Source organism: Ascaphus truei, chromosome 15 (genome assembly GCF_040206685.1).
Source record: "Ascaphus truei isolate aAscTru1 chromosome 15, aAscTru1.hap1, whole genome shotgun sequence".
NCBI lineage: Eukaryota > Metazoa > Chordata > Amphibia > Anura > Ascaphidae > Ascaphus > Ascaphus truei.
Genome location: NC_134497.1, coordinates 15,691,510 through 15,714,469, shown reverse-complemented (window position 1 = coordinate 15,714,469; position 22,960 = coordinate 15,691,510). Strand labels below are relative to the sequence as shown.

The 22,960-nt window shown below is 40.3% G+C and overlaps 1 protein-coding gene across 3 annotated transcripts in view; it reads right to left on the bottom strand.

Annotated features, from left to right (window-relative positions):
- Positions 1-453: 453 nt before the first annotated feature.
- NDRG3 (NDRG family member 3) overlaps positions 454-22,960 on the bottom strand; it is a 63,653-nt gene continuing 41,146 nt past the window's right edge. For 2 of the 3 annotated variants that reach the window (XM_075571780.1, XM_075571779.1), the window contains exons 7-17: positions 19,738-19,798; positions 17,505-17,591; positions 15,605-15,661; positions 14,436-14,539; positions 13,153-13,218; positions 8,853-8,904; positions 7,948-7,995; positions 6,293-6,328; positions 5,661-5,712; positions 3,419-3,457; positions 454-2,461 (exon numbers count right to left, since the gene is read on the bottom strand). In XM_075571780.1, the coding sequence (XP_075427895.1) occupies positions 2,256-2,461; positions 3,419-3,457; positions 5,661-5,712; positions 6,293-6,328; positions 7,948-7,995; positions 8,853-8,904; positions 13,153-13,218; positions 14,436-14,539; positions 15,605-15,661; positions 17,505-17,591; positions 19,738-19,798 (808 nt within the window). In that variant the 3' untranslated portion in view covers positions 454-2,255. The remainder of the gene's footprint in view (positions 2,462-3,418; positions 3,458-5,660; positions 5,713-6,292; positions 6,329-7,947; positions 7,996-8,852; positions 8,905-13,152; positions 13,219-14,435; positions 14,540-15,604; positions 15,662-17,504; positions 17,592-19,737; positions 19,799-22,960) is intronic. The other variant, XM_075571781.1, reaches the window with a different exon arrangement.

Here is a 22,960-nt window from a genome sequence, read left to right as displayed (position 1 = left end):
AGGGAGTGGTTCAGTGAGTAAAGACACTGACTGGCACCTAGAGTTCGAAGCAGGGGAGCCTGGTTCAATTCCCGGTGTCAGCTCCTTGTGACCTTGGGCAAGTCACTTTATCTCCCTGTACTTCAGGCACCAAAAACAGATTGTAAGCTCCATGGGGCAGGGAGCCTGCAACATCTCTGTAAAGTGCTATGTAAAACTAGCAGCGCTATACAAGAACTTATTATTATTATTATTATAAGTGTTTTATTTTTATTTTACCATCCAACTCCACCGTTTAGTTAGTTATTAATTCCACGTTTTATGCAAAAATCACAATTAATTGTTTTTGTGCAAGCTGAGGTTATACAAGTACATCTTACGTTCTAATTGCACATATTTTTAGTCATTTAATTAAAACAGGTACTTCACAGTTGCATGTATAGAAAAGTTAAAAAAAAAAAAAAAATCACACAATGCCTGTACCAAACAATCTTTAATTGTGAGCAGCAAACATTTATGACAATATTACCCCGTCAGAACATTTCTCCTTTAACTACATTAAAACATTAAGTACAAACTTTTGCTCGTGAGATGCTACAACATAAGAACAGGATCTATTTTGTTTAACGGTTTGACTACACCAAGAGCCAAGAATATCTGTTACTCTGCCCGCAAACCCCTATTTCTAGAGGTTGCATACAGTCGGTGTTTGAAACGTTTCCCATGACCGACAAGAGCTTTGTTCTTCTCACAATTGGTTGCACAACATTTTAACAAAACGTTAGTTTAAGCTTTCAGACTTGCAATACATCGAACAGCAAAAAGGTATTAAAACATAAATATGATCAAGTGTATTCAATCAATTACTGGCAGCATTACAGCATAGGTACAAAGGTATAACAAGGTCTTTATGCATGTGTGTGTATAGTGCGATGTATGTCCGTGTGTTTATAAAGTCAAAACACCCCTTTTGTTGTGAAAAGGTGATTTAGTACTGCAATGTTTCAGTCTGATTTGAGAACGTTCAACTACCTTACCTGCATTACTAATTCACCTTCTCCCTCATTACAAAGTCCTGTCCCATGAGACAGACAGACAGACAGACAGACAGACAGACAGACAGATGTAACTGTCCAATGTTAAGTGATTGAAAGGTATCTAGTCCGGACTGGCATCTGTCAACTGTCTCAGAGGACATGCAGCAGTCAACTGCAGCTCCACCAGGAACCACTTATTTGCTACTGTGTGCACTGAAGGTCCTCCTGCAATCACTGTATATTGCTTTCTTACAGAGCTTGCAATCTGCCAGAACTTGCCCAGTATCATTCACTGGTCACTATAAAAACTGCTCCCTCCTCTATTTTTGTTTTAATTTTTTTTATAAGAACCTACATAAAAGGATTTGTAATTAATGATGTCAGTTGGCAGAAATACAGGCTTTGGAAATAAACAAAACCAAGTATTATGTGTTTGTGAAATGACAGCAGCAGATTAAAGAACATTCTTCGGTTGCTGACAATGTTATTACTGCTTGGTAAAGGTTGGACGAACACGGCAAGTTAATCGTTATAAAGCCCAATAATAGACCTTTTTGCCATCATGGTAATGGCGGGGATAAGCTTTTCTATCTAACAGCGGCAGTGTCCCTTCTTGCCTGTTTACATGTATTTTCATATACAGCGGTTGATCAAGGTTTCATACACCTGCCAGAAACCTCAACTACCATCCCTTTAGACAACAACAGTTAGTCACTTGTGGAAAGGCTGTGTAATTGGAACTACTCAAATTATGCCTCTACTCATCCGAGTGTGCATTCCTAGGCACCACAAAATAACAGCAAAACATGTACCATTAGTTTTTTTTTTCTATATAGAAGAAAATTTGTTTTGTGGAATTTACTTCTATATAACTCCAAGACAAAAAGTGAAGACAAAATGGTAAGTGTCTTCATACACTATGAGTGATGGTGAAATTAGTGTGCAAAAAGAACAAACAGAACGGTGAAAAACTTCAACTGCACACGTTACATCTTAGTCTCCTGCACAGAATAGTCTAATCACATCAACAAAAAGTCTTGGAAAGTCTGACTGTGAAAATATTTAGTCTTAGAGAAAAAGTAAATGAACACGAAGAGTCTATAGACTAACGAGGGTAAGTATACAGCATGTTCATGCACAAATTACATATCAATTAATACCACGGGATGAAAGGGTTATTTCCAGAGGTTGCAGGTTTAATATCTGGATGAGTCCATTGTGAAACCAACCGGGAGAAGTTTAGCAAGACACTTCCATTGTCTGACTTGAATCTTTGGCCTCCCTTGCCGCAGGAGTACCATGGGCCTCACTTGTCACAGAGGTCCCAGAGGCTCCCTCTGATGGAGAATGACGGGTGTGAGAACGACTGTGAGATCCCTCCATTGAGCCACCGCTTGAGGCAGAATGGGTACGTGAACGCAGTCTGGTCATGCATGCTCCTGGCACTGCAAGAAAGGTGGGAAGTAACAGCTGAATTTCACTTTAATGGCTAAATGCAACTTTATGAGAGAAAAAGACAACGAAAAAAAAAAAAACCATGCTTAAAACATGTTGGGACAGTTTAGCCAATTTCCTTTTACTCCACCACCTTATAACTTGCATGCATGCATAAATTGGACACATGCACAGTTGCATTAAAAACTCACAACCATTACTTTGCCAGATAACCTTGGTGCATTACGATATGGACAGACAAACAACCTGCCAAACAACCTACCACAAACTGCACAAACTGCAGAACGGATGCTTCATGGTCATGAAAAATAAAAACTACTACAAGAGCTTTTGGTCAGGATCATGGTTCAATCGGACTACCGAGGATGTTTGAAATCGCCAGACAGAACACAGGTTTAACACAGAGTTACAAAGGGATTCAAACAGTGTTTTTCTCAGATGGCTTCACATATTCCTCACACAGAGAAAAGCTTAGGGGCACTTATGTCCTCCATTAAAAGAACTTACTATCTTGGGCAGTTTCAGAAACACTAAAATGATACATTAAGCCCTTTAGTTCTAGCACCACGCGAACGAACTCTGAACGGTGTACAGTACTATAGGGATCTTTTACAGCTGCTAAACATCACAGTAGATGGGCAAAGAGTCACCAAAAACTCTATTGGTTGTTCTCAGTTAGAATATTTGTAGTAGTTCCCCCTCATGCCAATTTTCACATGCAAAAAAAATAAAAATATATATACATATATATATTTTTTTCCCCCAACTATATTTCAAATGCATGGATGGTAGGTAAAATGTTACCATGCAAATACACGACAAATTAACCAGAAATGTCACCAAGTCCAAACAGGTAGTTTATAATGGAGAAAAGCAACCAATTCCACTCAAACAGCAGCAAATGGAGAAGTAAATGATTATTTAATGGACGAATCAACACTGGATACCTGAGTCGGCGCTCAGGTGGCTGAGCTGAACATACGGTACTGTAAGCACGTGAGAGAGGGGAAAAGGATGTACAGAGAAACAGGTTAGTGGATATTAATGAATTCCCGGCTCGACTGCTGCGGTTAGTGTCATCAGGAACTGTTTTACAAAACTATACACATCCTTTAGGTATCCTCAATGTCCCAATTCATCTTATAACTCATACAGTTGGGGATTACCAACAGCTTAATTTACAAATGTCAACTTTGGTCTTCGGAAAGGTTTTTTTGTTTTTTCTATTACTGAGCAAAATAGCAATAGTACAACACAATCAAAACTGAACTAATTTACAATGGTTGGGTAACAGAACGGCTATATTGAATGTGTGCATATGCATACTGCTATATCTGCGTTCATAGGGAATATAATGGGAGTGCATTATAGGAACCTATATGGTTATCAAGTCCTCAGTAGGGCCATTTGAAAACCAATGATTTTATGCGTTTTACCTTTTTGTTACTACATGCCAGTTCTACCTTTCTGTGCTCAGAGCTGTAGCTAGCACACAATCTGGCGTTGGAGTAGGTAAATGACTGTACACTGTAGCTACAAAAAGGTAAATGCTTTATACAAGTAACTTTCTCTCGTTCTAGGGACCAACAATGTAAAATAGGTTTATTCATTTTGGAGAATTAAGGAAGTAATTTCTGATGAAAAAAATATATTTTTGTAACAGTCCTGAAACCGGTGACGTCCTGGGTCAGGAGCCACAAGCACGTGCACCAGGGACCATTGGGGAAACAATATGGCTGCCTGGGTCTGGGATTGCTTTGACGACCAATAGAAAAGCCAGAATGTAATCTCCAGATGACATTGCAGCGATCCTTTGGTGACCCAGGTGGTCATATTTGAAGTATTGTGTGTGTAAACAGCAGCACAAAAGAATACAAATATCTATGGAACCAGGGGGATAGGGCCCCTGAACGCTTTCGTACTCTCCAGTTCTTGTACTTTTAAACATTTTTTTAAAAAAGTTCCCAGGTGGGATTGTTGCTTTTGGCCTGAGAGCCAAAAAGTAGCAAAAAACAGACGTACCCAAGACATCAAGATTTTTTTTTTTGGTGTCAATTTGGCTACACTTGTGCCAGTAAGCCAATTAGGGAGTGGTTGTAGGAGAACCAAAGGGCAATAATAGGAGATTTAGCAAAACAGCATGACATTGTTTTCCTGTTGGCACCGATTAAATCTGCCAGGTTGAAGCAAAGAAATCTACGGCTACGATTATACCAGATGCCGCCGAGCGGCAGCGCGATCCGAAGACATGACCCTCACGCTGCCGCTCAGCGGCATCTTGATCAAGGAGAGGAGACGAGGAGACAGGACGAGGAGGCAGGAGTGGAGACAGGAGGAGAGGAGAAAGGAAGGCGTGGACGTGAGCGGTTCACCCTCATTGGCTGAACCGCTCACGCAACGCGCCTGTCGCCTGCCAGAAAATGTAAAAAAAAAAAAAATCTCTTCAGGAGTCTGCCGCCCTGCAACTCCAAGCAGCGCAAACGTACGTCAGGTTTTAGGAATCACCGATGCACATGCCAGCATTTGCATAGGAATAAAATGCAGGTTTCTGTGGCTGCCTCAGAAACCTTGCCCCTGGGATAGGTTTCAGAACCACTGTCAGATTAAAAATAAAATCTATACATATATGGAAGTAAACAGCCCACAGCTGGCTACCCAAGTATGTATTTTCATGGCTGCAACTAAAGCTGTTAGCTTAATTTCCAGCCATCTTTTTTCCTCTGAAAGAAGCAGATTCATCAAGCGAGTGCACGGGTGAGCGCACCCAATCTGGTATGAACTCCCATATTTTCAATATTGATTTTTTTTTTCAATAGAGCCAAGAATGATTGTAGTTCAACATTCACCTGTATATTATTATGAATACTGCATGTCAATGTATACTGCATGTCAGGATTTCAGAATTTATTTTCAACTTTTTTTCTGCTTTAAATATATAAAGAAACTTAAACAAACAAAATAAAAACCGCACTAGACGTTTACAGTTAATGGTTCAATAAAATGTCATTTTGTCCAGGAAGGTTTTGGGGAAAGGGCATAAAATAACCATAATATAAAACTAATATTTCTAATCCATTGTTCACCCTGTATTCAAGATTAAATAAACTTACAATTATAAACAGGCTATGAAAGGGTGTGGAACGGTGTGTCTTCATTTTATATGTAAGGCTCAACAGAGACATTACTTACTGTATCCCATCCCCTGCACAAAGTATTTGAAGGCTTCGGTCAGCTTTCCGGGCTAGATGAATGAAGGAAGTATATGAATAGTGAATAGTCGCAGAAGCAAAAATCCCCCCTCACTGATCCCCTTTTACTCAACTGATCTGCACTCAATTGCAGGATTTGCCACCAGCAAAGTAGCAGACATTAGGTGTCAATGAATAGCATCCCACTTGTAGCCAATATTTACACACTGGTTTGCAATAAACACTACACACAGCCAACAATACTGTTATGAAGTCTGTTGGAACTTGAAGTCTCGGCACAGAATTTATGCTCTGAAGTCTTAATCAATAATCACAAATACAGATGTAATTAGCCCAATTTAAATCCCTGGAGCATAGATCAGGGTTAGTGGCCAGGTTACATCTGTTGGCAGGTTTGAATTGGGCAATTATAGGCCGGTGCATAACACTTTAGTTTGGGTATTCTGGAAACAAAACCCATCAATAATTTGCATAGAGTCCTACACAAGAATACTACATTGTATCTAGAAGTATGCTTTGGTGGTCACAAAAAGGGTGCATGCTGCTAGCAGTGGATTTAAATAGTAATATGCCTTACGTCCTTAATAAAAAGCAAAAACGTGTAAAATATACCTGGACTACTTGTGGCAATCCTCCACAATCTGCCATCTGGAAGGAAAAAAAACCGATGGGAAAGAAATCATTTTTATATGTAAAGGTCAGAATTAAATAATGTTTTAAAAAGCACTTCATTCTATGTAATATTTGGTATGCCTCGTATTGAAATCAAAGGAAAACTCGTTCACAATGAATGACAAACACAAAAGCCTTATATTTCATAACAACATTATTTTAACGGCTTTATTTATGAATTGTACCACTGCTGACCTAAATTTGATGGAGACTAATACAAACCTAGTCATACTGATTATGCTGTAACATTAGGATGACCAGTGCTGCTAAAACAGAACATAAATCCAGCTTTACCATTACTGGATGTTTCTTAGCATTCCTGTTAACTACCTGGCCTGCCTCATACAGGCCTATGGAATGTTTACACACCTTGGTAATGTCCAAACGTCAATACAGTCGGGGACTGATTCAGACCCATTTTAGTAGCGGGTCTAGCAATGTTCAAATAAATAACACATTGAACGAAGTCATAAATGAAGATTGTCGGTGTCTAAAGTTTGAACAGTGAAGCTGATACAGGTCACACATTTGAGAATTAAGAAAACAAAATTAGAGCATAAATAATCTAAATAGAAGTAAGCAGTGAAGAATGGACATTATAAAGAAGGCGTCAATCTTTTGTTCATGTGTACTAGACATTCAGAAATTACTGGATGTATAGCTTCAATATGTTACATTTTCTGTAAAGCTTTCATTTGGAGTTACTACTGTATACAGGCATAACCCGCTTTAAGGACACTCACTTTAAGTACACTCGCGAGTAAGTACATGTCACCCAATAGGCAAACGGCAGTTCACGCATGCGCCTGTCAGCACGTCCTGAACAGCAATACCGGCTCCCTACCTGTACCGAAGCTGTGTGCAAGCGGGGAGACTATAGAGCCTGTTACAAATGCGTTATTTACATCAGTTATGCACGTATATAACGATTGCAGTACAGTACATGCATCAATAAGTGTAAAAAGGTAGTGCTTCACTTTAAGTACATTTTCGCTTTACATACATGCTCCGGTCCCATTGCGTACGTTAATGCGGGGTATGCCTGTATGCTACAATGACTTCAACCATTTTAACGAAGTTTTGCACCAATGTAAAAAAAAGTAGCTACATTATCAATTAGAAAAATTAAAGACTTGGGGTTTTAGTTAGATACACATTAGAAATCACAAATACTGTAAATACAAATATTAGAATAAGTATATGTCGTCTAAATTTAGCACAAGTTGAACTTGGTCATATGTATTTTTTCAACCCCATCTACTGTGAAACTATACTACGCACTTTCTATTTTAAGCATGCTCTAGAGCTGGGGTGCGCAAACTTTGGGAGCTGTGCCTCCCCTGCCTGCTCCCCCCCAGTTCTCGCGCCCCCTTTACCTTTCTTGACCCCGTCAAGGCGACGCATCACACCAATCCTCTGAATTTCGGTAAGTTGAGTTGCAGATGCCTTGTGTGATCCCCATGCATTTAATTTAAATGCCTTGGGGAAGAACACGGGACCTCTGCAACCACCCGTGCCACCTCCCGAAAAAAATCTCGTGCCCCCCAGTTTGCGCACCGTTGCTCTAGGAGTAGCCATTACAGAACACAAGTTACCTTGAGGAGTGTTGTTTTTGCTGGGTCGAGTCTGGTGTTGCATTCAACCTAAAATTACAAGAAAATCTGACTCAACTTTGTGTTTACCAGGAAAGACACATTGAGATATACATCTTGATCTGAAGTATGCTGTGGATTTACAAACAAACATTCTAACATTTGAAGATGAAGGAATAGCTTCGTAGGCAGAAATCTGCCATTTTTTTTTGGTAGTGAACTTTGCTTGCATGCCAGGGTCAGGCCTGGGCAAAACCACCATCTCTTCATGTGCCTCAGGAACCTAAATTAGATCGTAAGCTTCTCAGGGCACAGACATTGTACACGGCCAGTACTATGCAAGAAAAATATGTATATTAATATATTAGGATAACCAAAAACAAGGACATCCTACATTTACAGCATTTGAATGAGACTACATTACCTTACATTTATGTAAGAAAATTACTGCAGAAAGCCAAAAAATAAAAATTTAGATTAAAAAAAAACAAAAAAAAACCACAACACATCAGGAAGATTATGTAATCTGCATAAAAATCTAAGTTTTAAGGCAGCTCAGGCAGATAAATATTATCGTAGGACCAAAGTAACCATCAGTGACCTGTTGAAGGGGTTACATGCGTTATTGATGCCTCTTTACCCCAGACACCCATTAAGTATTAGCGAATAATATTTAAAAGTTTGTTTGTAAACATGATAAATGGAGACTTGGGAGGGGTTTGATTAATTCTGGATACTCCCCTTTGTCTCATTGTGCATTCAGCAAGTGCTTACATAGCCAGAGCCCCCCCCCCTCGTCCCCCTTTGATTCTCAGATAAGGACAGCATGGGCCAAAGCTAAATAAAACCATTGATCCACCTAGCCTTTCAGTAATTCAACTTGCAATGTATTTCTATTACATACTTACCACAGCTTCTATTGCAGGGGAGTTATCACCAACAACCAACAATGTAGGACATCTGAAAATAAATTAGGGCTTTGATTATATACATGGGTTTTTGTTTTTATTTACTAAAAAGAAAAAGCCAACAGTCAGAACTCCAGGTGTTACTTTGGTTCTGATATGTCAGATTAGAGTTTAACCTCTTGTACTTATCCTAAAAATCCCACTGCCATTTTCATTTCTTCACCTTTTGTTTTTAACACATTAATGAATTATTGTTCCTCTCCGTGTAATAGCCAGAATGCACCTCTTCATACTTCGAGTTGTCTGACTTTTCTGTATTATCTTAGCATTTTGGGTCCAAGTTTTAAATACAAATGCGAGCACGGGCAGAAAACTCTGGTTTAAGGCGCAGTGAAAGGTTCTATTGAAAAATGCTCGTGTCTTCAAAACGATGGTTCCCATCCAGTGTTAGGCCGCGGGCATGGTCAGCGCTTAGCCGCTGACCCGCGCTCACGCTCGTCAATGAGCCCCTGCAGCCGCAATGAGAGCGGCTTTAGCAGGGACTCGCGCACGCTTCCGCAGGCGTGCGGAGGCGTAGCAGACATTTTTTTTAGTTTCAGCGCCGAGGGGAGCGGAGGGCCGGTCACGTGAGCGGTTCACCCAATGAGGGCGAACCAGTTCCGTGACGTCACTGGCCCACCCCGACATTCAGGGAAAGCACCCCCGATTTCCCTCTGCCTCTGCGCGCCTCCGCACGGCTGAAGTCTCTATGGACTCAGCCGCACTTGCCAACCAAGGTATACAGTCTTCAATGTCTAGAGCTATCCCATTTATTTTAATCTTTGGAGAGTTGACACATCTGTTGAATACCACTTTGGTCTCGCGGAGATTCATATGGAGGCCCACCTTCTTACTTGCTTGGTTGAGTTCTGACTTTTTTTGCTAGAGATCTTTTAGACTTGCAGCAAAACCAACAAGGACATCTGCAAATCACAGGCGACTCAAGTATTCACTGTTCATTTTGATTCCTTTCATCTCCAAGTTCAAGGTCTTGAACAATTCAAGTGTTGATGTTAAAATCTTTCGGTGACATGGTGCCTCTGTTACACTCCCTTGCCCGATCTTTATCTTGCTTGTATGTAATCGAATGGTTGACGTGGCACTCGTAAATTGTGATAATCCCTGGCTATATGCCATCAAGTCCAGTGCGTTATTAATTCCTCTTTTGCATCCCTCCCTCTTTTAATGAAATGTAAGTTAAATGTTAGAGTTGCTGCTTCCTTTCTCTGGGATACTTTTGCTAGTGGCTCCTCTGATATGTAGGAGCTCAACGTTCTAGTAGCCGGATTCATTCTGAAGAGCAGAATCTGTACATTTTTATGCATTTCAATGGACCAACATTACAGTTCCTTAGATTAAATTATAGTGTCTAGAGGTTTCAAAACCCAATAGGCTAATTCAAGTGCACTTTACAGTATACTTTAAGCTTAAGATCTGTACACTATAATTGAGCCTACCAACATAATTGTTGGTGCACTAGAAAGTATTACAACCTACAACAAAAACTGTATATACAGAGCCAAATACAGTAATACATTTGCATTCAGCTCAGCCATGATTTATTTACCCATCTTCACCTGGAAGAGGCATGTATTTTGTTACTAATCCTTCAGCTACTTTATTAATAAACTAAAGTTTTTAGAATAAATTGTATTTAATCTGAATACCTTCCATTTCCCCAGTGTCAGGGGTAAAATCTATATTATCCGAAACTATTCAGGCTGTTTTAGGTCGCAGATACCCAAGGACTTTGAAGCTGGAGTATATAGCACTTTGCCCCAAATCTCTACTCCTACAAAATTTGGCAACATATTGGTTCATTTACATTTATTACCCAAGGTTATATACTCTGCTCTGTGAACAAATCAAGTACTGAATTAAAAGGACTCTCCCAGTAATCCTCTTCTCCTGAAAGTATGCAGATAGGAAAAAGCAGGCACAACCAACCAGACAGGATCAGCAATAAGGATTAATAAAGAGAGCTAATTCCCATAAAAAGTGAATTTAATGGATTCTACAGAAAAAATACAACAACATTGTGGGGTACCAGACCCCCCACCAACGCGTTTCAAGGTTGAAAAAGAGCTTGCGCTCGAAACGCGTTGGTGGGGGGTCTGGTACCCCACAATGTTGTTGTATTTTTTCTGTAGAATCCATTAAATTCACTTTTTATGGGAATTAGCTCTCTTTATTAATCCTTATTGCTGATCCTGTTTGGTTGCTTGTGCCTGCTTTTTCCTATCTGCATACTTCCAGGACCCATGAAAAAACGGATGCACACCCCCCTCAATTGGATGAAGATACACCTACAGTGATGACAGGGACGACAAGCTGGCTCTGAGTGAGTAATTACTTTATCTCAATATCTGGATATTATCTGGACATTCTCCATTCCGATATTATGTTGGTTCACATCAGTGTGAGGTCCCTTACTGCATTGCTTGTGGGGACCCTAGTCCACTAGTCGGTTAACAATTGGAGTTTGATTAGCAGCGGTCACCCAATCTGTCTTGGCTTATTCAGTCCTTCAACCATAGGGGGGTTGCACCTCAGGATTCTTCTAACAAGTCATTTTTGTTTTAAAAGGCTTTTGTTTGCAGCACCACACATTTGCTTTTCTATTGTCCTCTTCTCCTGAAAGCATGTATACCTTGTAAACGGCTCCTAACTAGCTTTGTGAAGTCAAAATAATGTTTTGGATAAATTGAAATAAGCCAGTGCTAAAGCAGCAGCTCCCACTGGTCGCCATATTTTTTTTCTTTTTACATAGTTACATAGTAGATGTTGAAAAAAAGACATACGTCCAAGTTCAACCTATGCAAAATTTAGACGACAGATACTTTATCCTATATCCGTACTTACAGAATATTGATCCAGAGGAAGGCAAACACAAACCCCAGTGACACATCATCCAATGATCTCATTAGGGGAAAAATAAATTCCTTCCTGACTCCAACTCCTTTTGTACTTTGAGATGTCTTCTTGTCATTTCCAACACTTTCTCTTTCTAGAATCTGATGATCCGTTCAGGAGATAAGCATTTGACATATTAAATGCCCGGGAGGTTAAAATGAAGCTCTCCCCAGAAGTCTAAAAGTTACTATGGTAACCACAGAAGCCAGAGCCCAAGAAAACCTGGATTTTTATGTAAGAAATAAATAAAAAGGAACAGGATATGAAGATGAGTTCATACAGCAATACCCCCCGAAATCCAATCTTAAATTAAGATGAAGATTACCCAAGTCTTCCCTCGGCTTTGTTACATCCATTTTCCAATTTTCTGACTCTTATAAACTCAAAAATGCAATTAAGGGTGCGGAATGGTTTTAGATGTTCTGAACCATTATGTGTATCGGACCTTCCCTCCCCCCCCCCCCCCCACGCCATACCTTAAGTGCAATAGTATTGCTGGAAGTATCAGTACTTACCAATATTTGCCTTCCTACTTGCAGAGATACTGTATGACTTCCTCTATGCCATCTAATAGCTATACCCCAATTTGTATCTAGCCCAATAGGTCTTGCTTGCCATTCCTCCAAATGAAAAGCTAACACAACCATAGTCTTGTACAGCACAGAAACTACCTCCTCCGCCTTTAAGATGCAATCCACACTTTCTATAAAGACCGATATGGTCTACACCCATTTTTTTCAACCTCCCAAAAAAGCTTGATGTGCACCCTGCTTTCAGCCATCCCCGAAAACATTTGTAGGACCTTTCAACTTTAACTCCGCCATTACTGCCAACGTGCATCAAGATACCCTGATCGTTCCCAGCCCTCAACAAAATTGGCCTACTAGAACTGCGATATACCCGAGCGTTAAGTCAGCAGCTGCCCCTACGTTTTAAAAAACATTTAAAAAAGGGCCAAGACGTGCTACCCCCTGGTTCCGAGATAATTGGACAGGAAGGTAGCACTAGTACCTTCCACCCCACAGGAAACAAAATGCGGTAACAAGTGCCAAAACGAAAGCCGCAGCGTTATCGCAGTAAAGTCGCCACCTTTCCCGGTATGCATCTGGGGCGCCAGGTGGTCCCTGTAGCGGAAATCAACTGTTCAGCTTCAGGAAGAGGAAGAAGACGACCAGAACAGCTACTCTATTACACAATACAATACCATACATTTCAACTATTGGTAATTGCAGCTGGCTACATTTCAGTATGTTTGAAATGTCCTTTTCAAATTTATAGAGAAATGTGTATGTGCGCTGTAAGTATTTGCTCCTCTATATACTATAACTTTATAGTTACTGTAACTTACCGGAGCGTATTTACAGAAGGCTCATTGGTTCCATAAACTGGTCTCTCAATTTCCAGGTCCTTGCGGCTGCAAAGGAAAAACAAGTCACTGTCACCCTTTGACACCTACCTGATCCAATGCTCTGCAAAAAAAACAGGTTTGCATCATCTGTAAACAATGATTACAAAAAAACAGCAGATTAAAAAATGGAATTAATCAGAAATTGAGATGGAGGCATTTTCCATTATATTAAAGATCCACATCATTGTGACCCTTCTATTTATTGAGCAATTATAATAAGATGAATGCAATCTAGCGTGCCTGATTAAGAAGATTTTTTTTTTTATTATGTGTAGTTACCAGAAGAGGAATGAAAGGGAAAAAGAAGCACACAGTAGGCTTACTTTTTTGAAATGGCCCAGTTTCTATGCTTGGACAAGAGCAGTTTACCTACGTAGCTTAAGTATAACAACAAAAAAGAGCTAAGAAATCAAGGGGAAAATGTATGTATACGTTTGAGACAGATCACAAAGGCATTTCATTGTGCATGTGTCATTGGTCTCCAGGCAAAGACCATCACACACGTATGTGAATTAACTGTCACGCAAAGTGCAGAATCCCAATCGAGCATTTCTGCTCGTCTAGAATTAATGTCCGAGTCCTTTAAAGTGCAACACTTTTGTAGGCATAACAGACCTAAAAATAATTTTATAGCAGCCATAATCACTCATGTAATTAGAAAATTAAGGATGCAGTCCATCTCCAGGTATGTTGTGTGTGCCCTGCTGGGCGATTTGAAGATCTTCACCCAGCCTTTTACAGATATGTACAAGGATATAAAACGTCAACATACAGGATGGGAGAAAGAAAACATTGCTCAAGTAACGGCCATGATACACAAGAACATTTACTTTGCCAAGGTAGAAAATGGATACAAGAACGACTAGTTTTATTGTACCTCATCCCATAAGCTTTCCTAATTTGATATTAGTAGGACTTTCAAAAAACAAAAAGCATACATTACAATGCATCAGGGCAGAAGGGGTTACTCAATTTAGGCTGCCAACCGTGTATAATAAACTAACAAATGGTACTTTTCAATATTTTAGCCATTTCTGTGGACTTGCTCAACTCCTACGCTTCCTGACCACCCTGCAACAATTTGGAAGACCGTGTTTAAATATCCTTCTGAAATTAAAGGCAAAAATGTCAAAATCAATAGGAAAAGGATTGACCTCTTACAGCAATATGAAGACTATAAAAAACATTCAAACAGCAAAATGTTAGATTTATTCATATTATACTTGTTGTAGCAGTTCATGAAGAGCTGTAGGTTATCCGGGTTGACGTCTTGGGCAATATGAAGTCTGTATGTTTGAATCAGATCAAGATTGGACTGCAGTTCATCCTGCATGAAGAATACATATTGTAACATTATGTAAGTAATACTACATGAACGCCGTGGTAACACCATTTTCTGTTTATAGTACGTATAGGTGTCTAAATAGAAGGAGGAGGAATTCTCATACATTTGATTGTACACAAGATCTTCATAGACCCTTTTGATGTTTTCTGCAGTCACTCAAAATACTGTACGTTGTATAAGGAACTAATAATGTTGGTTCAACAAAAGCAAAAATCAACCTGCAAAAGGACACAAGATACATTTCTCCAGGACCAATACGCGTTCTGAAGTTCTTGACCGCACTGCAGAATTAGCATTGACAATTAAACTGAAATGAAGGGCTAGGGCCGGAGGAACCTGAAAAGCCGTACACAAAAAGGAGCAGATTGTTGTACAGTAGAGTTCGTTCCAGCATACCATTCTCTCCGCACAACTCTGCTGTGGGGACGAACCAGTACGCAAAGCTACCCTGTGCACTGTAATCCCATCCCCCTTCCCAAACATGTAGATCGCAATAGGCAGGGGGCTTATGAAATTAAGAGCAATGAGGAAATGGTGAGCAAAAAAGGAGACTATTGAGACAATGGGCAGGTAATAAGGCACTGAAAGGAAATGTTACACTTGAAATACCATTGCAGTCTTAAGCATCAGTGTAATGAGGCAGCTCTGTTACAGGGGAATTAAGGAGTGCTAGGCCAAAACGTTAACAGATTGTGGGACAAGCTCGCAAGTCGCTCAAATGATTAAACAATTGTTTAAACTGGGTTCCAAAACAATCCATGAACGGCAGGGATGCTATCCAGTGTCACTGGACTTCCATATCAGGCTAAAACTTCCTTTCTGCTTGTTAGTACCATCCTACCATACTCGGGCCCTTTTCCCCGATTACCAAAATAGGTCTGCACAAACATTTTACCACATACTTTAAGATTTCTCAAGTGAAACAGATTGCCTATTTGCATTTTTTGGCCTCATGAAGCTTGATGCATGTCTGTGCGTCTATATATAAGCAAGAAAACCTGAACGTTGCAGATTACACAACTCTTACATACAGTAGATATCACTTACACTGCTAAAAAGGTGACCCAGCACAACGTCCACTATGTTCGTTGTCCAACCAGAGAGCTAGAAAAGACGGGGAAAAAAAGTAGATATCAGGTTTAAAGCTCCTGAAAAAAATAACTATTTTCCATTAGTCTTAACAGGAAGTTGCCATGAACATAGGTCTGATCTGCAGTACAATATTCTATCACTGACAGCATAAGGCCTCGGCCAAGCTTACTGCTTGCTGGATGAGGCGCGCTTCCGCTCAGCACTGAGCCCCTACAGCCGCAATTAGAGCGGCTTTAGTAGGGGCTCGTCTACGCTTCCGCAAGCGCGCGGAAGCGTAGGTCTTAGGGAATTTTAAAATTTCCCCGCTTGCCGGAGCGCAGGGCCGGTCACGTAAGCGGTTCGCCCAATGAGGGCGAACCAGCTCAGTGACGTCACTGGCCCGCCCCGCGGCGGCGCGCAGGGAAAGCACCCGCAAGGCCAGGGAAAGCACCCGCTTTCCCTGAGCCTCAGCGCGCCTCAGCACGCCAGCGGGGAGCTTGACCGAGGCCTTAGAGTCACTTTGTAGAGGTACAGGTGCGCATCACTGTTCCCCCATAGAACATGTCTCATAATGCTGTATACCAGGGGTGCGCAAACTAGGGGGCGCGGGATTTGTCTGGGGGTGGGGGAGGCCTCGCGCTCTTCCCCTGAATTAAATGCCGGGCCACCGTATGACGCCTCTGCAACCTCAAATTTACCGGAATTCAGCCAGCTTCTGGTCACATCACCATGACAATGACTATCACGGGGTGATGTGGTGTGTCGTCATGGTAACGTGCGTCAAATGATGCTGCAGGGTCACGTGACACCGGGTCACTGAAGAGGGGCGTGGGGGGCGCGAGGGCTGGGGCCAGAGCAAAAAATAAATAAAATAGTTTGTGCACCCCTGCTGTATACCACGGGGTGTTATGATTCAATAGCAGTGCTGGTACAAAATATCACCACATATTCCATACTACCAGAGAACAATGAAGTCAGCTGGATTTGTACAACTAGGGTTAGGGTTTTAGCTGCAAATGAAGTAATCAAATGCCTTACAGAAAGGCGGATATAGCAGTCCCTTATATGAAATGCTTTTATTCTAACACCAAGTGATATCATTTGAAATGTACAGGTCACTATTCGATGCTCTGTGAATCAGTCTTGTACATGCTTGGGAAGATTGCAGCTCTACTCTTGAATGGAACTTAAAGCAACAAAAACATGAAATACTGTTTTGTGTGGTTTTTTTTTAAATAAATTAGTTTTGTAGCATTAGATACTGAGTGCATTTTTATTTTTTTCTAATGCCATTTTAATGATTTTTTTTAATGTACAGACAATCCTTTGGTTGCTGCAGCAACCAGTTAGAAAGTCATAGCCACTTACTCTTTTTAAATAGGCTCTGACACACGTTTTTGAGCACTGCCTTTGGCAACAAAGTATCACAAACAGATCCAAACAGCAGACTGTCTATTACGATGAAAGCTGCAACAATAATGTGTTACACGTAGTAATATATGTTACATATCAAGCTGCCGCATTAAACTGACTGTACAGTGTCAGAAGGCAGCCATTTAATTAGTCACACAATCAGGATTTTTTACAGGTTTATAATAGGAGCAAACGATTGGCAGCTTAGGTAAGAACGTAGAATATTTACATATAAAAATAAAGGGGAAAAAAAAAGGGAAGGGATGTAGTATTGCCGTTTTAAATATTAAAAGCATATGGAATTGGATAACAAGTCCTACGTGAATGCTGCTTACAAGAAACCTCGTTGAAGCATTGAACAAGTTTGCGTACAATAAATTACTCGGTAATCCAGATGGTAATTTTCACGGTTATGCAAGTGAAAGTGATGCAGCTGGACTTGGCTTCCCATTGCAACACTAACCTTGTCAGATGCCCAATTCATCCAGCCTTTTGCACATGGATCAATATTAATTAGTACGAGACCGTCGACCAATTCGGGGTTATTCAGCTGTAAAACAAAAAAAAAAAAGGAGGGAAGGGTTTGACAAAATAATATTGCTGAAATGAAGATACTGTTGATATATTACTGAAATGGACTGAGGGGGGGGGGGGTCTCTGGAGAAGGATTGAAAGTGATGTTCAGTTTCTATTTTGTGTTAAGGAATGTGTGGTGTGTAGATGGGAGGTTTCGCTTCTAAGTAGATTTACGACTATGGCTAAAGTAACACCCACATTCTAGTGATAGTGTGCACCAGGTACCTATTCATGGCTGTTTGAGGCCAGTTCTAACCAGGTTTAATGAGCTATAAAATGATTGGTTTAAGAATTAAGGAGTGGTTAGTATAATCTGCCTAGTAACACATTTTGAACAAAGGAAATGAAATGTATAAAAGAGGCTGCCTGGACACTCCCTGGCAGAGAGAGTCTACTTGACTTTGGTGTATGATCATACTATGTATTAAATAAACTACTTATCAAATGAACCCCGTTTGTCAATTTGGAACATTAACATGTTATTAAACAGTATACCGTTCTGGAGCTCTTCAATTCATAAAAGAAGATATGCCAGATTTATGGCATACCAAATGCCAGGGATAACGTAGATGTCAATGAACAGTAATTGTAGGGAAGAGGTAGAAATAAAGCAATATATACTCTGAAAAGAAAACAAATGCCATAACCACTCTGGATCTGTGGCCCAAGTCCGTATTATGGTCGCACTCAATGTCCATATTTAGTTACTTATGTAAATACATTTAAATTCCCCTTTTTATTTATTTATTAAACCTTGAGCGCCAGAAATAAAATATGGAGATTTTCGCTCAGCTGAATGAAAATACGTTTTTTCCCCCGGAAAATATGGACAATAAAATCTTTCAAAAAAAAAAAAAGTTATTAATGTACATAGAGGGAAAATTCAAATACAAAGTCCGTAAGGGGGTGAAGCACAGGCGTGAACGGCCATTGATTTTCATGGGAGTTGACACCCTATCAGGGGCATTACAGATGCAGCCACCAGTATTAAAACACTTACCTGGGAATTTCTGGGAGATTCTGGGGCAGTCTCAAAGTAAATGCCTCAACATTTCTGTGAGATTCTTAATGGCCCATCGGATTAACACAGCGGGGATCCCTGCAGTCCCATTCAAACTGAATAAGATTGCAGGGACCCCCGCTGTGTTAATCCGATGGGCCATTAAGAATCTCACAGAAATATGGAGGCAATATTGAGGCAATATTGAGGCATTTACTGTGCGACTGCCCCAGATTCTACCAGACACGAGTTCTAATACTGGTGGCTGCATCTGTAACTCAACAGACTTTAATTAATAACCCCAATTCTGTCCCACCTTGTTCGTATAATGTAATGCACTTTAGCCCAAGCTAACAAAAGGAAAAAAAAAATTGGGACAATACTCTTTTGAAACGTGTTTGCAAACGGAGAACTGGTCGACCAAGTTGGTTAAAAAAAAAAAAATATATATAAATAAAATAAAGTCTCAACAAGGTACAGCAGGCAAAGCGTATTTGAGAAAAAGAAAGGTTAGAACAAGGCCGTGCTCCGAAGCCGAAGGGGAGGATCAGAGGAAAAGGTACTTATTCACGTCAAAGAGAGTGAAATTGTGGCGCAACCTCACAACAGGAAGCTATTCAACTAGGGACAGTACATACAAGGAAAGGTTCTGAGGTTCTGCTACAGACCAGAAAATGGACAAACTAGGTGGTCCAAGTGGTTCTTTCCCGCTACTAAAAATTCTATGTTTCTATGGACAAGCACATATTTGAGTGTTTTTTACCTCTCCAAATTGTTTTTTTTTTTTATTTTTTTAAAGCCCAACAGTAGGATAGCTGCCCGAATGTTTTACCATCATTCAGATAAATGGAGGATGTTCACAGGGCTAATCCAGATCACCAAGCAGCCTGAGATGTAAATATGGTGCATGGCTCATCTCCCGTCTTCTCTCTGGACCACAAATGAAGTCCTACCCCACACTATAATGGTTACTGTTGTGCTGCAAGCGTGTGCATGGCACAAGGTGCTGAACATATTTTTGAAAGGCCAAACAAAACGTTAGGAGTATCTGGGTTCTCCGAGCATAAAAGGTGGTTATGTTCGAGGTGTGCTGAAATGGTAATAAATAAAATGTACTTACAGAAAATCTGGTTAAAATATAGGCACCAGCTCCAACGCCAATTCCAATAATGCACTTTAGGCTGAAATAAAGAGTGTGCAATATATAATCTTCAAATATACCACATATTTCCCAGCTTTATATTTTTTTGTTTATTTTTCGAGACTGAGGGAATCATTTGAATCGAGACCATTGATAAATGATGTATTGCCTTCCTTCGCATCCTACGGAATAGTGTTTATAAAAATCGGGGAAAAACTGCATATTAGGACTTCGAGTACCAATCCGGCAGCCTCAGGAAAAGAGAAAATGTAACCAACTTACTGTAATTTTATTTTCCTGGAACCACGGCAGTGGGCACCGTAGGGGTTAAGTCTATCCCCAGCTGAGTATGACAGGAAATTTAATTCTTACAGGTAGGTTATAAAAAGGCCCCTCCCACTACCTGCAGGTAGTCTTTGGACTCTCCCATAGCTGAAAAATACAACTGATATATATTAGGCATATATACTGTAGGGAGGGTAACTGTGTGTCCACTGCCATGGTTCCAGGAAAAGAAAATTACAGTAAGTTGATTACATTCTCTCTTTTCCTGTTCACCCTGGCAGTGGGCACCGAAGGGACGTACCCAAGCAGTATATTTAGGGAGGGGAAAAAAAATAAAATAATCAAACCCAATACCAGTTTCAACCACTTTATTTTATTATAGTATTCAACTTTATTTTATTACAGACTGTAGTACTTTTCGACCAAAGCTTGCGTCAGCTGAAGCCTGAATATCCAAATCTGTAATACTTCATAAACGTGTTAAAACGAAGACCACACTGCCGCTTTGCAGATTTGTGTCGGTGATGCTTGTGCCTTGAATGCCCACGCAGTGGCCATTGATCTTGTTGAATGTGCCTTGAAGTTCAACGTTGGATTTTGTCCTTTGTTCTCGTATGATTTTCTGATACATGATACAATCCATATGGATATTGTTGCTTTGGACGCTGCTTGTCCCCTCCTTGTTCCTTCTGCAAGGATAAAACAGTCTGACTTATGTCGTTTACCCTATTAATATAGGTTTTCAAGCATCTCACTACATCCAGATTATTCAATATTTCTTCCTTCTTATTGATGCGGTGGTATTTGTATATTTCTTGTTTTACATCCTTGGGATCTCCGTTCCACTGCTCTAAGAAATTTTGTTGTCATTGTCTCATGTGTAGACCTGCCCATTTTAGTACATTTAATGTAAATTTTCCCAGGAGTCTCATACAAATCTGCTGCGGAAGAGCTGTTCGCTGTTCTGAGCTTCGTCTGGAGTCTGATATCTTGGATCCTTGGAGTATGGTAATCGCACTTCTGCCGTGTGAAATTCTACTCCCAAGAATTTTAAAGACGGTGTTGGTACTAGTTGCCTTTTGTCGATGTTTACGATCCAGCCATGATGTTCTAGAAAGAGACACCACCATGTTTCTGTCTTGTAGCCATTTTTCTTGTTTTTGTGATTCTTAGAATACCGTCCAGATATGGGTACATTTCTACGCCCATTTTTCTTCATTCTGCCATCAATGGTGCCAGCACCGTTGTAAACATTCTGGGTGATGTTGCTAGTCCAAACGGCAGCGCCGTATATTAGTAGTGTTCCTGATTTATTGTAAATCTGAGGAATTGTTGACGCCTCTGCCATCAGAATGTGTAAATAGGCATTTTTTTTAGATCTATTGATATCATCCAATCATTTGGTTTTACTTCTTGAATGATATTTAGTGAAATCATTTGAACTTTCTTACATGTAAGTAGGTATTTACGGTTCTTAGATCCAATTCTGCACTGAAACCTCCTGATGCTTTTTCTACCAAAAAGATTTTGGAATAGATCCCTCTTCTCGAGGAACCTTTGTTATTACGTTGGTGTGTAATAAATCTACCAGTATAAAACTCATTTGTTTTATTTTCTGTTTTGTCTGTGTATAGCTTGTCTTTAAGAATATATCCCTTCTTGGAATGTTCTTGAACTCCAGGTCATACCCGAAAGAAAAGGTCTGCAGTACCCACCTGTCTAATTGGTAGAGTCCATGCTGCTTCGAATTGGCTCAGTCTTCCCCTAACTGGAAGCTGCTGGACTCGACCTTCATGAGAATTTTCCTCTGGGTATGTAGGGACATATCTTCTAGTTCCTTGTGGTAAAAATGTGCTTTTACCTCCTGATGCCTTGGTTATAATTGCATCTAATTTATTCAGAAATAGAAATTCTCCTTCAGAAGGTAAATTACACAGGCTGTTTTTGGATGCTGCGTCCGCCACCCACTATCTGAGTCACAGCGCTCTTTTTGCTGTTACTGCATATGCCAATGATCTGGCTGCCAGTCTCGCCACATCCAGTGACGCTTCAGCTACGTAGTTGGCTGCCCATTGGATTTCTGACAATGCTTTTAAAATAGAAGTTCCTCGACTCCTTTTTCCAATGCTTCTATATTAGCAACCTATATCCGCATTGCTCTTGATACCGATGTCGTTGATATCGCCGGTTTGCATGCTGTACCTGCTGTTACATATGCTTTCTTCAAAACACTATCCATTTTCCTATCCATTACGTCTTTGAGTGATGCTACTTCTTCGACTGGTATGGTTGTTTTTCTTGAAACTCTGGAAATTGCTGCATCGATTTTTGGACGGACTTCCCAGCATTTTACCTCCTCTTGTACAAAAGGATACATCCTGTTAAATTTTCTGGGAATATTCAGTTTTCTACCCGGCTGTGACAATTCCATTTTATCATATCTTTGATTACTTGATGAATTGGAAAACATCTGGTTTTCTTCTGCCTTGTTCCAGATAATGTATCTGATTCCTTAGTATCTTTCTGTGGCGTTGGTTTCACTGCTTGCTGCACCGCAGACTCCACACTCTGCTTTACTGTATCTTTCATCCATTATAAGACAGTATTCATTTGTTCATTTGACTCTTGCTGCTTCTTTAAGACACAAAAAGGTCAAACACAGAGCACCATCCAATGCAAGGAAATAAAGATCTAGAGGGGGCTACCTCATAAAAGCAGACTTTATTGGACATACAAAAAGATATGAACTCCAAAAGAAGTGGGGGAAACAACCCACGGGAGACACTAGGCACCATTCTCCGGGCAATATGGTAATGGATTTGTACATCTAATTCAAAGGAAGCATTGTACTCGGAAGAAAAAAATATAGATTTGTATCTACCTACGGGACATTCGTTTGTTTGAGCACCGGTCTCAC